Raw genomic sequence first — 16998 nt, 5'->3', positions numbered from 1 at the left:
ACCGTAGATGTCTCGGAAAGCGGCGTCCACGACGCTGGGGATGCCGATCCAGTCCTGCATGCTGCGCGGCGCAGACTCGACTCGGTTGTCCTGGGGGCTGAACCTCCAGTAGCTGCCTGACTTGAAGAAGTAGGTGTTGTAGTTGGGGTCCTGGCCCCAGCGCAGTGCTGCCTGGATCCCAGACTCGTACAGGCCCAAATTCCTGATGGACTCCGGCCCCCTGATCCGCCTCTCAGCATCAAACACCCAGTAGTTTGCACCTGCACAGACGGTGGGCTCCAATTAATACGTGTCATTCAAATGACCGTCAACCCAGTAACTGCACACCTTAATTTAATGCTACACGTTTCCTCATTTTCAACAGCTGACACACTTTAATTACATTAAAATAAATTATTATACACAGAAAACATATCTAAATAATTCTGATGATTAAATAAAGGCCAATGAGAACCTACTGAGAATCAACAAGGATTCAAATCTGTAAGTGATATTGATAATGGAATTACTAAATATATATGAATTGCCATCCTTACAATCAATAAATCTGATGACTGTGCCACCATTACAGTCTCCACAATGAATCAGGCATCTGTGCATAATCATATGCATGGAGGGCACTCTTAGAAAATGCTTCACAGTTTCATAAACAATCCATACCTGATTTAAATATCATTTTGTTTTACAGCTTTCGAGTTATATTGTGTTTTTAAATTGGTGGATAAATTGAGGTGTTAATGTTTCCCACACCAACCAGGATTACATTCTTCTATCTACTTTTTAAATTATTTAGTATTTTTATATAATAAGATGACTTGTAATTAATGTACGTTCATTTTTTTTGGTATAATGTATTGCTGAGCTATGTGTCAAGTGGACTAAGATGCTTCGCCATCTTGTGGTCAAGTGTGGTATTACACGAGAGTACAGCCTGACCTTATTTCAACCTCATTTGAGATTTCTTAAACGCATCTTGATGATGACTTCAGACCTGTTGTTTCTTCCACTGACAGGTTAAGTTAACTTTAGTAGGCATTAAATGTTTTTAAAAAAAGGATGTCAGAAGACTTTCTGACTGGCCCGTCCATAAAGCAGACGCTGATCAAGCAGCTGACGTTTGTCAAGATAAGAGCAACAGTTATTTTATTTAGCTATACGTAGCTATACGTATAATTACTTCACTATAATTACTTCACTTAAAAACAGCTTTTACAGTGTTTCTGGGAGTCTATGGTGGTTTGGTACACTCGCCTGCAGCAACATCACAGACCCCTGTTAATTAACATTTTTACATCTATTTAAACATGCCCATACATGGGCAGAATGCTTCTGTGTTTCTGTACAATTATCGTTCCCCTGAACTGCACTTACATAAAACCATAAACCACTTAAGAGCAGCTCAAATGTCTTTACTGCTCACCTTGAAAGAACCAAATATTCCCTGACTTGTCTTCAAAGGCGGCATCGATGTTGTTGGGAATCCCCCGCCAGTGACGGGACGCCAGTGCCGGGTAACCGCTTTCCAGATGCCCGTCCCTGATCCTCCAAACGTAGCCCGACTTAAAGAAGAACAGCTCTCCTCGGATCATAGATACGGCGTCAAACTCTGTCCTGCAGGCATCGGGCTGGAAAAAAGACAGATCGAATGTTCATCTCCACGTGCAATCATCTGCTTACATGTAATGTTTCCAATAAGTGAGATTTATGCTGCACATAAAGAAGTGTTAAAGAGCTGTTTTATTGTCTGAAAAGACAAGTAAAGTGGGTCTTTGTGCTTCGTAAGGCTGAAGACTACTTTTATTCCCACAAACGATCACAGGGAATTTCAGGGATTTTCAGTATAAGTGAAAATCCTCTCAGTTACAAATTTTACACAAAGAAGTGATGTGAAGTGGAAACATTTCCCGGTCTTCGCCTGAGAGAAAATCTCACGAGACTAAAAGATTACTGTTGTGTTTGACCCCCATTTATCTTGTATGGTCGATGAAAGAAAACACTCATGTCTAATGTGGTATAGTTTCAAAGACATGCACTGTCAAACTGGCATGCAGCCTTGAAATATATTTTGCAACATAAGCGTCTCCTGACCGCACAAATCGATGCCATTCACAGGATGAGGCTTGTTGAAAAATCCCATAAAACTCAACCGAGCTCCATTGTTTTCCCAAAACAAGCCATATGTCCCATTAAAAAACACACATGTAGGTTATCCGCTGGAACTCCCTAATGCAGACTGAGCCCCTAAATATACAGTATGTCTAAAAATAAAACAGCACAACAATGTGATTGGTTAGTGGTTGATTAGGTGGTCGTGGAACAACAGTAATTATACTGTTGTTGGAGCAATACCAACACAAAGAAATCAGATATGCGCTTTAAATAGTCAAGAGGTGCCACTGTGTATATACCCCAAATAATTCATTGGTTGATACACTGATTATTTTGTCCATATAGTGATAATTTATCAGACGTCTACAGCTTAGCAAGCTAATACATTTTATTAAGAAGCTAATTAATCAGTGGCAATATGCAAAAGTTTTAACAAAGCATGCATGAACATAAGTCTCAGTTATACATGATGTCACGATCGTTTGCTGTTTTGCTTTGTTGTTTGGCAGCTTTCCATCCTTTGTAACTTGATCAGACTCACCTGTGTTCTATTAGTCACTTTCTACTTTATTTTGAAATCTATATTTGTCTTAAACTATGCCTTTGTTCTTCTTGGGCCACACCTGTGTTCAATTAGCCAATTGCCCTCCTCAGTATATGAACCTATGTTTCCCTCCCAACCCAAATCATTTCATCGTCTTTGCAGTGCTGCTTGCGTCTGTTCATTCTTCCTTCCATTCATAGTCGTTTTCTTGTGTGTGACCTCCGGATTGTTTCATGCTTTTTGCCTGTAGCTCATTAGCGCTTGCCATGCTGTCAGATTCGACTGGAAACACTGACTCTGAGTTTTAAAACAACAAAAAACACCTTTGACTTTAGTGAAGAGGTGAAGACTGAAGCTCCTCAACCTGTATTTAACAGTAAAACTGTGACTCTGTGTCAAAGCCGACCCAGTGTTGGGTCCTGACCGGGCCTCCCTCAGCGTAATGAATAATTCAACATGACTCAATTCATTCGTTTTATCCATATGGCACCAAATTACAGCAGCAGTCACCTCAGGGCGCTTTAAAGTCTCTCCTGACACAGAGAAGGCTAAACTCCCTTTAATCACCAATCAGTAACTGATTGATAATCTGTGCCACATGCATAAATGTGCGTGACTCTTTCACTTTTGGATTCATACGCTATGAAAGTGCAGGCATTTAATAAACAGCTGGAAGCAACACGTCAGCTCCAGTTTAAGTCTTATCAAAGCAGGATCAGCTGTGTTTACTGAGGAATCTCATTAATAAGCTCTTACAGTCAGATTGTCAGACATGTAAACCTTGTTTTTTTTTTTTTGCATTCTCCTGTGTTTAAGCTCTGGAAATGCCTTTTTAAGGCCAATCCTTATAAGGTGTAAGGTTTGTTTGGGCAGTGTGAGAGTGAATGCAAAAGTGTGTTTCATAAACCAAAAACGTGACTATCAGCAACCCTGATGATCTTGAAAACAATAATATGTTTAGGCTAAAATGATCCTGTTTAGGTAAACTTTAACTTGTTTAGGCTAACGTTGTCCTGTTTAGAAAAACCATTATCTTGTTATGGTTCTTGTTTTGGAAACTATCCAACTGGTGGATAAATTGAGGCGCTAATGTTTCCCACACCAACCAGGATTACATTCTTCTATCTACTTTTTAAATTATTTAGTATTTTTATATAATAAGATGACTTGTAATTAATGTACGTTCATTTTTTTTGGTATAATGTATTTTCTAGCTACAAAAATGAATCTGTTAAGTATGACAGTCACGTGAATTCTGAAGGCTGTATGCTGAGCTATGTGTCAAGTTGACTAAGATGCTTCGCCATCTTGTGGTCCAGTGTGGTATTACACGAGAGTACAGCCTGACCTTATTTCAACAGCATTTGAGAATTCTTAAACGCATCTTGATGATGACTTCAGACCTGTTGTTTCTTCCACTGACAGGTTAAGTTAACTTTAGTAGGCATTAAATGTTTTTAAAAAAAGGATGTCAGAAGACTTTTTGACTGGCCCGTCCATATAGCAGACGCTGATCAAGCAGCTGACGTTTGTCAAGATAAGAGCAACAGTTATTTTTTGTTTTGGAAACTGTTTATTAAATTGAATGACAACTAATTTGATTCGTACAGCAGAAATATAGTAGAATCAGATATAACATATGCAAATAATGAAATCCTAACAAAAGTTTTACCTTCTGGGTACCACGAATGCCTGCATAAAGCTTCAGGGTAAAGGTTTACTTCACACCTCTTGTGTAGATTTAGGTCATTTTCATGACTCTGTGATTGTTGCATCAGTTTCACTTACTCCAGTAGGGAAGATCTCATTGCTCTCAGTAGTAGTAGTGGTGGTTGTGCTGGTGGTGGTGGTAGCGGTAGTTGTGGTAGTGGTTGTGGTGGCGGTTGTGGTTTGGGGTTCGGGGGCTCGAACTCTCCGAGATCCGTACAGGTGTTGGATGCCCCACTTGTCGTCATTGCTTATTCTGGGTGGAAAGTCGGCGAAGAAGTAGTGTGGGGACATGATGGCTCCCTTCGTACGGGTGTGCTGCAGGCCCAGGACGTGCCCGAACTCATGGGCGGCAACCTGGAGAAGGTCCATGCCTGCAGGGTGGAAGGATGGAGGGGCACACCTGGTTCAAACAAAGTCTGAAGATAGTTTTGTTTGTTTTGACCTGCTTGCACGGTGGGGATTTTGCTACCTAAGCCCATCCAGTGCCAAGGCTCCTGAACGAGTCATAAAAAGTACCTCTCCCTGCTGACTCATATCTACTCTCAGCCACACATTTCACCGACACACAGACGTTATCAGTCCTGCAGCAGTGCACGGTAATAAGGAATTCGATTTGAATCTGGAGTTTCTGCACGCCTGCACGAGTTTCTTTTGGGTACTCTGGACGATTCGGCGACATACTTCTTACTGGCAATATTAAATTAGCTGCAAGGTGTGACAAGCACTCTATGAATGTATGACTTCAAGAAAACATGATTGAAAAAGTGACGTTGTCTCCCCAGCCAAAGCTGGTCACAACAACACAACAAAAACATCTGTGAGTCTAAAACAATACACAGATGTTGTTGATCATGTTTCCAGTACAAACACATTTATGTCATTTATGTGGCTGTTTTACTGCCTCATTTGTGGTACAGTGAACTTATTTCCTGGACTGTCACAAACATTGCGTTTAAGAAACTGACAGCAACATGGACTATTTTTCTCAGTTTCCCACTTTTCTCATATAAAAGTATGCCTTGCTTTGTTTTGGTCTTAGCGATAACACTATTATCTAAAAAACTGCAGCATGAAAGTTTAGATATACGTCAGTTCAGTCCATATATTAAAGTAATGTACCTGTACCTGACAACTATGGAAGCTCCTGGCAACTACTTTATAATTTGATTAAACAAGCAAAAAAAAAAAAAAGTCCGGTAGTCCAAAAGTCATCCATCCATCCTCAGCTGCTTATCTTATCCTAGTGTCACAGGGAACTTCCCTCCCCTGGGCATGTCATCCAGCTCTTCTGAAAGGAGGCTACAAGCTACCTCATGCAGCACGTAGCAGATGCCCTCATTTGCTCATTCCTGCTGCTATTTGCAAACTCATTCCCTCTGTCACAACCCAAAGTGAGGCCAGGAACTTAAATCAACCATAAAGTTACAATTCTACTTTCATGTTCATCTGTCTTTACCGTTAGACCGTCTGCATCATTGTAAATGTTGTAAATCTCTTCCCCTCTTTCGTGCCCTCTTGGGACACTTCCAAAGATCTCTACCCAGAGTACATACCCCATCCTTTTCATACTGAGAACCACAGCTTCACACTTTAACCAAATTCCCAATCAAGGTTCTTAACACCTGACTTCAAGCTGCCCAACAGAACCACATCATCTGCATAAAGCAAAGACAAAGTCCTCTAACCACTGAGCCCCCCTGTCCCTTTGCTGTGCCCAATAATTCTGTCAGTAAAAATTATGAACTAAATCAGCGGTATGAATTATTGCTAGCAATGAAAACCAAGCTCCTGTTATGGTATACAGGGATCGAAAACCCATAACAATAGGCTGGATATTACTGAGAGCCACAGATGAATGCCTTCTGCAACTCGACAAAACATGGCAGCTATTTACTGAAACAAATGTTCTGCTGGGAAACAAGTGACAGCGACAGCAGCAGACAATGGAGATATTCAGACAGTAATCACAACTCTTGTAATTCTATTCATTTCACAGTTTTTATGCACAGCTTCCAGCAATAAAAAATAAACTCACCCATGTGGTTTCCGAGTGTCCATGACTCATCAGCGTCAAAGTGAATTTCACCTTGTCGGTGTGTTTTAGGGAAGAAAGCGTGAGCAAGAATGCCACCCCGGCCATCAAAGGGAAGGTTGTCTCCATGCCATAAACTGCAGGTTTTTATAAAACAAACACTCCGATGAGCAATAAAGGCACTGAGCAGAAACCTTTTATCAGCTTTACAGACAAAAGAGTCTAAACATTCATCTGTCAGCTTCAGCTTTAAGGGAGGATTCAACACTAGCAGAAAGAATAAGCACATTTGGATAAATTAACAATGTACTGCTCGTCTCTTCTTTTGCTTGTTTGCCCCTGCTCCTAGATCCCTGTAGTTCCCTATATCCTTTAAGTGTGCATTCTAGTGGTGCAACGGATCATTATTGATCCGTGATCTGAACCAATCCCACTCCACTGTTCGGCACGCACGTGATCCGAAGATTCGAAAAAGAAAAGAAAAGTGTGTGTATGCAGTGTTGCCAACTTAGCGACTTTGTCGCTATATTTAGCGAGTTTTCAGACCCCCTTAGCGACTTTTTTTTCTAAAAAGCGACTAGCGACAAATCTGGCGACTTTTTCTGGTATTATTGGAGACTTATTTATGACGACTTTTTGACATGAAAACGCGTATCGCTCTTACTCTCAACAAGCAGCGGTGCTGCCTTGGGCACCTCACCCGTGCCAAAGCGCTCACAGGCGGAGGATAGTCCTCCCCCAGCTGCTATCAGGGCAGGAGACGTTCACACCTGTGCGTCCAAACGGCAAATGAATCGCGCATGAGCGAAGCCGCTGATCCCACACTGACTGTAACACAGTCAATTCTTCTTTTACTGTTACACTGTTTTGTGGATCACAAGGTTTAAAACTACTTATAAACACACACTCTCACACACAGTAACTCCACCAGAGTGCCGATTTCGGGTTACTTTTGCCGGTCCAGGCCTGGATAAAGGAGCAGGGTTGGAATTGTGACATTAAAAAACAATAATTGCTAAAAGAAATTTAATTTGTAGTTCTAAATAAATTCTAACTGCATTTAGGACGTTTTTTACTCACTTTATGTCTCTTCCACGATGTTATTTCTCTCTCCAACAGTATAGGTTACAATTACATTAGCATGACCAATTATGCAAATTAGGTGATGACGTCATTTGGCGACTTCTAGCGACTTTTAGGACAGCCAACAGCGATTTTCCTTACTGAGTAGTTGGCAACACTGTGTGTATGGTGCGCGAGTTATGATCAGCGCTAGCGGTCCAAGTGGAGGAGCAGAGGAGTTCGCGGCATTTAAGCAGCCCTTTGCTGCCCAATCCGACCGCGCTAAAGCTATTAAAAATGTGTTTATGGCTGAAGACATGAGGCCGTATTCCGTTGTGCAAAACAAGGGGTTTAAACTAGGGCTGCTCAATTAATCGAATTTTAATCTCGAATACGATCTGGGCTTTCAACGATCATTAAAAATGACTGAGCCGATTATTAGCCCCTCCCTCGTGCTTTACTCTCGCGCTGCTCCGTGTGGCAAATCGAGCGCACCTCTCTGCATTTCAAACACGTGTCACAACAATTAAGAGCAGCGGTCTCCAACCTTTTTTGCGCCACGGACCAGTTTATGCCCCACAATATTTTCATGGACCGGCCTTTAAGGTGTCGCGGATAAATACAGCAAAATAAAACTAGTACCGGTACCGAAAAAAAGAAAATGTATTTATAACACATGTGAAAAGACCCAGGGACACCGAGTAAATAATAAAAACAATAACAAAATAACGCTGAAAACCGATAAAAACCCTGAAAACTATACATTTCACACCTGAGCCTCAACTCTCGCGGCCCGGTACCAAACGACTCACGGACTGGTACCGGTCCGAGGCCCGGGGGTTGGGGACCGCTGATTAAGAGGACCCGAGGGAAGCTCGGAAAGCTAAGCAGAAGTTATTTGGAGAGGAGAGTGACTGCCGTTGGTTGAAAAGAGAGGAAAAAAAACTTCAGTGGTGTGGAAACATTATGGGTTCGCGGAGTCAGACGTGGATCAAGTAGACACAGTGTGTAAACTTTGCTGCACCACAGAGCAACACTGCAAAGTTCACTAAACATAGATGTTTACATTTTTCATTTATTTTTTATATTGCAAACATTTGCACTGTTATCAGTATTTGCACACTATTTTATATTATTTTTTGACAATCTTTAAAGTCATTATTCAACACATTGTTATTGTTAAATAAATATCATCAAATAATCGAGATCTCAATTTCAGTGAAAATAATCGTGATTATCATTTTTGCCATAATCGAGCAGCCCTAGTTTAAACATATGATGAACGTGCTTGAGCCACGCTATGACATCCCGTTGCGCGTCCACGTCGGTAACAAGATCGTTCCAAGCATGTATGAGCAGGAAAAGTCTAAAGTTATGGCTGAACTGTCCCAGGCATCACTAACAGGAATCACTAAACGATTTTCTGATTATACATATTTGAGGAAAATGAACCGTATGTTTTGGTCTTTGTAGTCATAAATGAACAACAATGGGACATCTTGGATTAATGTGTGACCTCACTCTCCATCACTACTAACACAAGAAAAAATAAGAGAATATATTTGGGAAGAAAGGTAATCAACCCTCCAGAAGTGCTCACGGACCTGAATAATCGAGCACCTGGTGGCCGTAAAGGTTACTGGGGCATTTAATGCTGGTTTTTCCTTTATCTTATCATTCATCTGCAGTTGGTTCTATAAGAGTGGATAAAAGCAATTCAAAAGCAAAAACACAACCTGATTCAAAAGAGGAAAAACATAAAAATCGCTCCACTGATAACCAATCAAAGCTTCACAAAAGAATTTACGTAATTCCAAGGATGACACAGATCCCCCACAAAAGTCAAGTTTTATATCTCTGGTATAATCTGCTCGTCTTTTCTTGCTCTGTAATCTCGTGTTTTCATCTTTGTGATTCTGGAAATCCCTCTGTAGCAAAGATCTTTGTCTTTAGTTCAAAATGATCTATGCTGGATCTAACTCACAACTACAACTCCAACTCTAAAAATGTAAATGTAATCTCATTTTATTCACAATAGAACTCGGAAAATGTTTGAACTGAGACAGCATTATCTTATTTTGATTTTGATGGCACCAACGTGTCTCAAAAAGTTGGGACGGCGGCAATAAAAGGTGGCAAAAGTAAGTGCTAAAGCAAGAAAAATGGAGGAACAGTTTACAGCTAATTAGGTTAACTGGCAACATTATCGGTAAATATTAGGTATTTACCGATATGTTGAGAAATTGTTTTCATTCATCAACCAATAAATGAAAGCACGGGAACATAATTCATGAAATAAACATCTTGTATTAACCTGAACTAGTGAGAACACAAAGTCAGCAGTAGAGTGTTTACTGCAATTACAAAGCAAAGGTTTTATCATAGACTTCTATACTAGCTTTTTGCATACAGAGGTGACCTGCTGGACATTACAAAGAAAGCAAATATAAGTCAGTTCTGCGAAGAGCTGGCATGTGGGGGTATAGCTCAGCGGTAGAGCATTTGACTGCAGATCAAGAGGTCTCCGGTTCAAGTCCGGGTGCCCCCTGACTTTGAAGCTAGCACAGCTTGGATGCTGTTGCTGCACAATGATTAGTTGGGTCTTTGTGCATTTTGGGGCAGCAAGAAAAAAGCACACAGACTCTTCTTTACCAAATTACACATTTTCAACTCCTCTGCTTCTCTTTTTTTTGCTTTACTCCCTCCCACCGGAATGAAGGCAACAGATATTAAAGAAAAGGAGACAATGTGTCCTTTGAGTGCCATTTTAAAGCAATGTCTATTAACCATGATTTGTGCAGCTGTATTTCTCAGGTGTAACGATGCTCACGTTTTATATTTAAGCCTAATTAAATATAATTCACAACATGGTGTAATTTGACATTTGCTCCTGATCTTTTTAATATTTTCAGCAATTCTTCCCACCTTCTGAAGTCGATGCGAATGTCAGCGTGTCCGTTACGGACCTCGGTAAAGGTGAGCGGAGTGACGTCACTCCAGATCTTCGCTGCATCCCGAAAGACACCTCGAACCCTTTCCTCTCCAAACTGCCAAGGAAATCCATCAATCCTGCAGGAAATGAATAGAGGTGTTAAACACACACATACGCACACACAGGATGTACAGTAGCAAAGTGAGACCACCAGCCTTGCATCCCCCTTTTAATCAGATATCTTCAGTTGTCTCTTTAGCGGGGAGGTGTGCTTCTACCCTCAGGCTTGCTAACAAAACACTGCGGTAAAATCTCCTTCCTTTCCTTTTAGATAAAACCACCCAGTGTGATAACCCACAAAATAAAACCAAAAATCCCCAAAATATCAAGAAGACTGAAACGCTTCATAAATCATATGGACCAACACTGGCTTTGCATCAAATCTCAATGTTGCTCCTGCGGTGAATGAGATTACTGTGACATATTATGGAAATGCACAGCTGTCTGTGGTTGGTATGAAGCAACAGCCTCTGGCAAGCAAAGCTTTGGACGTCTTCTGAATGCAGCAACATTTCCAGAAAAATTGTAGCATCACCTCCAACTGCACACAGTAACTACTGACACGAAACTAAAGAAACTGCAGCAATTAAACCAACTAGCAAACTACAGAAACGTCTGTCAATAACCTACCCACTGTGATTACACAACTATACACAGTAATTACTCTGACTAACCCAATCACTGAAACTTTCTTTCGGATGTGTTCTTATATCCCGAGAGGTCACTATAGCAATGTTTGCCCTGGCACAGATTTTACACCGGATGCTCCTCCTGACGCAACCCTCGCAATTATCCATGGGACCGGCCCTGGGAGCACACTGAGTACCCCATGAGGCTGGCGCTGTGTCTCCTCCCAGGGAGGAGCCAGGAAGCGTTAATGTGTAAGGCAAATGTGCTAACCACTGCACCACTGCGACTACAGCAATGAAACCAACTAGTAAACTACCAGGAAACATCTGCCACTAAACTGCCCATTGCAGCTACAGCACCTTCACCTTCAACTAAATGCATGAACCCTCTTCAGGCAAACAGAGCAACATCTGCAACTAAAGTACCTACTGCGACTACTGCAAGATGCACAACTATAAATGGCAAAAGCAACAGGTAAAGCAACCACTGCGAAAACAAAAACATCTGCAACCACACACTTAAACATCTCCAGCTTAAGTACCCACTGGACTACAGCAACATCTGCAGAGACGCATAACTGCTGAAAACAAGCAGCAAGCTGGCCTGACTGTCCAATCATCACAGAATCTGCCACGCAGCGCTAACAGTGCAGAAGTGTTAAACACCTGAATTTGGTTGTTACCATGGGTGTAAAAAGGAGATTACACCCTATTAACTGAAAGTACTCTAAAAGAAGACACAAATGTGTGTCCATGTGTTGCTACACTTTGTACGGTGCTAAGTGGGGAACTTCTGTAAAGTATGATCTAGACTTACATGAGGTTTTCAATTACATGAGTAAGGTTTTTTAGAACTCTGTGAATACACAGAGAAGATTGCTCAGAGCTGTCAGGACGTGCTTAGCTTGTATGTAGCGCTCCTGGCTATATAACATTTTTTGGCACAGTGGTACCAGATCGCGCAACCTGAATAGCTTCACTGTAAAGAGTCCTCTCAAGCCACAAACTATGGTTTTAAACTTCCTATTGTGTAAAGACATCAAAATCTAAAATGTTCATTAATGTGACATATGAGTGGATGAAACCAGGCTAACTCTCTTCCATTGTTTAAGCTAAGCTGTCTTCTTCCACTTCTCTTGTCTACGGTGTGCCACAAGGTTCTGGTTTGGGGCCTTTCTTGTTTGTGTTGTTTCCACTCACTCTTTCCACTCGTGCAGATGATGCTGAACCTATTAAAAGTTGGATGGCAGATAATTTTATCCAACTTAATGATGAGGAACTCTAGGCCTCCTAACCACATGTGAAAAATCTTATATCAGGAATCTTGGTGAAACTTTTATTATTCTTTCTTTTATTTTTCAATACCAAACTGTCATAAAACACATAGGTACATATAGAAGTAATAATCTTTTCCTTTTTTATAACATACAAAAAAAAACATAAATGGGATGAGTACCTGAATACCCCCACTCCCTCCCAATAATGTAAAAATGAATATGTTATAGAGAAAATGAATTGACCTATGGAAAAAAACAAAACAAAACAAAGAAAAAAAACCCCCAAAAAACAAGAAAAGAAATCAACAATAAGATAGTACTACGTATCCTTATAGTTTAATATTAACATTAACATCTGCTAGCCTCAAAAAACAAGGTCTTAACATTAATCAATATTGATATTAATCTTAACTAATATTAACAATAGTAACAATATTAATATTAATAATAATGATTACTTGCTCCTCGGTCGAAACAAACTAATAATGCTGGAATATCTTTAAATAGAGTATTCTTATAAGGTAGAACAGCCACTGCCGGGAATAGCAGAAAAATTTGTACACTGTCATATTTTGGACTACAGAGAGAGTTCTCGTGCTGGTAAGTTTTCTAAGTATTTAAGTAAAAAATCTATTGGATGAGCCTCTGATGGAGAATTTTATCTTCTCCGATTTTAAGAGTCCTAAGATATCCTGTAGCCAGACTTTAATTAATGGTGGCTGAGATGATTTCCACAACAACAAAATTCTTTTTCTAGCGATGAGAGATCTTGGTGTAACCTTTGACTCAGCCTTCCTTTTGGATGCTCACATTAAGTCTCTGGCTCACTCTTGCTTTCATCAGTTGAGAAATATTGCCAAGCTGAATTCCACTGTGTCACATTCTGAATTGGAGATTGTTATTCATGCCTTCATTTCATCATGTGCAAGTTGTTCAGATTGCTGCTGTGAGACTTCTGGATAAAGTAAGCTCCCCATTGCCTTTAGAGTCCACGTTAAGATTTTGACTTTTAGAGTTCTGCATGGACAAGCGCCAGTGTCAGAGAAATTTTTCATCCATACGTCCCCAGCAAGTCCCTGAGGTCATGTGATCAGGGCCTGCTGGATGTGCAGCACAACAGACCGAGAGGCAAAGGAGACAGAGCTTTTGCAACAGACCTCTCTCGCTCTGAGCATGACATCTGTGGACTTGTTTTTGGGTAACTTTTTCTTATCCAAAGACTACAAAACTACAGTTGCTGTTAATTGTTGTAAAACTACAGCAACTAATACTGAAGCTACACCAATATTACATATAAACTACAAAAAAATTAAACCAACCACTAAAAGTCAAGCGACTGTGAAATATGGCAACTACAGCAGCAAAGCCAAATGCTGCAACCACAGTAACGCCTTCATCTGAACACGGCAATGGCTGCAACTAAAACCAGCAGAAAAGCAACATCTGAAACTAACCATTGCAACCATCTGTACCAAACAAATCAAAGCAACTACAGCAACTTAAAACCGAGCACATTAACGGCTCACAAAGCCCATCGCTAAGAATTTAGTGCATTGCTTCAAGGAACTAATCGAGAAGACAGGACACGTTTCCATAATTTACAGTGGTCGTTATCAGCTCCTGTTCTTTGGGGGTTTTATGGAAAATATGGTCTTAATTTGGAGACACGCAAGCAGTAAAAACTCCAGACGTTCATCCCAATAACTGCCTTTTTAGTTTGCCCTCCAAATAGCGTAAAAAAACCCTTAAACCTCGATGTGTGGGAAAAGAAATACCCACAGAGTGTTTACTGAATTTAGAGTGTATTTTTACAAATACAAAGTGTACAGGTATTGTTTCTGTTAAGAGACATCTACCTGTATGGCTCAAATATTTTATACATTAGAAGATATATATAAATAAATCTAAATACGACCTAGGTACTTACTAAATAATAAATTATTCCCTTTAAAATATATATTTAAGTCTTTTGGACTGTCAGTGCGCCCCAGGGTGGCTGTGGCTACAATGTAGCTGCCATCACCAGTGTGTGACTGTGTGTGTGAATGGGTGAATGACTGGATGTGTAAAGCGCTTTGAGGTCCTTAGGGACTAGTAAAGCTATACAAATACAGGCCATTTACCATTTTGGAGCACTTTAAAAGAAGCAGGTGAAACTATCACAGCCCATGCTCTCAGATTTGGTGGAAAGCAGTGCAAAAAGAGAGAGAACTTTAGACTGCGTCGATCTGTTTCCAAATGAATGGTGTTGCTCTGTAACAGCTGGATACATTGCTCTTTAATACCATAAACTGTATAAACATGGATGCAGCTTCTGGGTTAAAAGCCAAAGATATACCTGAAGTGACTTAAACCAGCATTCTTCCTAAAGGGACGACTTCTTGTTTCCTTAGAAGTCCTGAAGTGAAGCAGTGACCACAGGAAACACTTTCCCTGTGGGTTTTATGATGTTTTTCTGTCTCCTTTACAGTCAAAAAGCAGCAGGGTTTGGTTTACTGTATGACTGACAAGTCATTACTCCATGTGTGTGCAGTGTTTGTCACTGCAGACCAGTTTAAGCAAACCTTTTACAACTTATTTTGCTTCCTTGCAGTAGACAAAATGTTTTTAACATAAGAAAGTTAAAGAATGAAGTCTAACATATATTTAAAAAAAGCAAACTCGTGGACTCTATCTCCCTTAACGCAGCCCTGCCATCCTTTAACCTTTTGCAGCCACCTGAGACCTCCCTTTCAGTTTATCTAAAAACCATTCAAGCGGTTACAACAACAGCACTCTCAGCTGAGCCAGCTTGACTTCGGTGTCATGCCAGAGCTTGCCTCGCAAGCTCAAAACGCTGGCTGGTTCTGAATAAAAAATAAGCACAGGGCCTCATTAGCATGGCTCCACTCTCATATCAGACTCATTTACAACGGCTGGGGAGGAACGAGTCATAACAGTGAGAGTTTGACGTAGTTGGGTGTTGCCTTGATCCTGGTAAACCACATCACTCCGTCAGGTGTCACCATGAGCTGGTTCTGTGAAGCAGAATCTAATTAGATTGTGGCCAACGCTGCTATTAAAATCACCCTTTTGCTTTCACTCTGCCTGTCTTCATATAGTGTTAGGTTGAAGAATGAGTACAATGAAAGGGACACCGTGTGAGCCAGACAGAGAGGCAGCAGCCAGCAGACGACCGCCAGACGCTCGATGGTGCCACGGCTTTAGATTAAAGAAAAGCAGAACCCCTTTTTCTGAAGGTCAAGTTGACGACTGAAAGTGTTCTGTAGGTTGTGTAATCTTTATTTCCCTTATGTCCTTAATCCAGTCTGTCTCAAGAGCAGGAACAAGATGTAAACACAGAGTGATGTTCATATGTTGAATGTGTATTTTCACTCTCTTTTAGCTCTGCTCTGCTAATGCTTAGATGACAAATTAAAGGAAAACAATCAAGACCACAATCAAAATGTTGTATTGCATGCAGTGTCCATCTTTTATATACAGTCTATGACAGGTAGCAAATAAAGACATGGGGGTATAGCTCAGTGGTAGCGCATTTGACTGCAGATCAAGAGGTCTCTGGTTCAAATCTGGGTGCCCCCTCTTTGAATAAGGACTGATTTAGTTATTTATTTGCTTAAGTTGAAAACAACCTTTCCAAGCTGGACCATTCGGCAGTTATGCCCAATATGGCCATATTGGGTGGTGCAAATTGGGCATAACCTTTTGTTTGGTAGGGGTCAGCCAATCAGAAGAAAGTTCCCTTAAATGAGAAGCCTAAGATAATTTCAGAGACAGTGGATAAAATGCAGCCTATCTGACTGAAAAACCAATGGATACTGGTTAATCGAAAGATAGCAGTGCTCTAAACCAGGGGTGGGGAACTCCAGACCTCAAGGGCCGGTGTCCTGCAGGCTTTAGATGTGTTCTTGATCCAAAACAGCTGATTTAAATGGCTAAATGACCTCCTCGACATGTCTTGAAGTTCTCCAGAGGCCTGGCAATGAACTAATCATTTGATTCAGGTGTGCTGACCCAGGGTGAGATCTAAAACCTGCAGGACACTGGCCCTTGGGGTCTGGAGTTCCCAACCTCTCCCCTAAACCATATGCTTGTGCCTTTTTGTGTATATTTTTTAAATTTTAACTGGGAGCCTCTCCCATTATCATTTCCCAAATTGCACATGCTCAACTCCTCGTCTCCCAGTGGAGATGGGAACACGGAAGAGACATGAGGAAGTGAGTCAACACACACATTTAAGTAGAAGAGATATGACTTTAAATTGATGTCCGTTAATTAACTTAAAGTGATGTTGGTGGATACGAAAACTAGGTTAATTTTCTGAAAAACCTATATACAGCTGGTCATTACAAAGAATACAGCTTTAAGGCACAGCCACATCACCTTCGCTTTTCAAGACTGGAACTTATGTCCATCTTTTGCAAACAGTCAACAACAGAAAGTGGGGGTATAGCTCAGCGGAAGAGCATTTGACTGCAGATCAAGAGGTCTCTGGTTCAACTCCAGATGCCCCCACTTTAAATAAGGACTTTGTTTTATTTATTTATTTGCTGAAGTTGAAAAACAACTTTTCCAACCTGCACCATTCTGCAGTTATGCCCAATATGGCCATATTGGGTGGTGCAAATTGAGCACAACCTTTT

At 40.8% G+C, this 16998-nt stretch overlaps 1 protein-coding gene and 3 non-coding genes across 4 annotated transcripts in view; 3 read left to right on the top strand and 1 right to left on the bottom strand.

Annotated features, from left to right (window-relative positions):
* The window catches only part of mmp11a (matrix metallopeptidase 11a), a 49134-nt gene that overhangs the window by 1840 nt on the left and 30296 nt on the right, over nucleotides 1-16998 (bottom strand). Inside the window, exons 3-7 of the mRNA XM_087849452.1 lie at nucleotides 10383-10526; nucleotides 6399-6532; nucleotides 4442-4734; nucleotides 1421-1625; nucleotides 3-260 (exon numbers count right to left, since the gene is read on the bottom strand). Coding sequence (XP_087705578.1) covers nucleotides 3-260; nucleotides 1421-1625; nucleotides 4442-4734; nucleotides 6399-6532; nucleotides 10383-10526 — 1034 coding nt within the window. The remainder of the gene's footprint in view (nucleotides 1-2; nucleotides 261-1420; nucleotides 1626-4441; nucleotides 4735-6398; nucleotides 6533-10382; nucleotides 10527-16998) is intronic.
* trnac-gca (transfer RNA cysteine (anticodon GCA)) lies at nucleotides 9934-10005 on the top strand. Its single transcript has one exon. It is a non-coding gene; the product is annotated as a tRNA-Cys (tRNA).
* trnac-aca (transfer RNA cysteine (anticodon ACA)) lies at nucleotides 15866-15937 on the top strand. Its single transcript has one exon. It is a non-coding gene; the product is annotated as a tRNA-Cys (tRNA).
* Nucleotides 16799-16870, top strand: trnac-gca (transfer RNA cysteine (anticodon GCA)). Its single transcript has one exon. It is a non-coding gene; the product is annotated as a tRNA-Cys (tRNA).

Source organism: Neolamprologus brichardi, chromosome 12 (genome assembly GCF_056152115.1).
Source record: "Neolamprologus brichardi isolate AB-2024 chromosome 12, ASM5615211v1, whole genome shotgun sequence".
Lineage (NCBI taxonomy): Eukaryota > Metazoa > Chordata > Actinopteri > Cichliformes > Cichlidae > Neolamprologus > Neolamprologus brichardi.
Note: the sequence above shows the minus strand (reverse complement) of the source record. Positions and strands in the feature narration are given on the sequence as shown.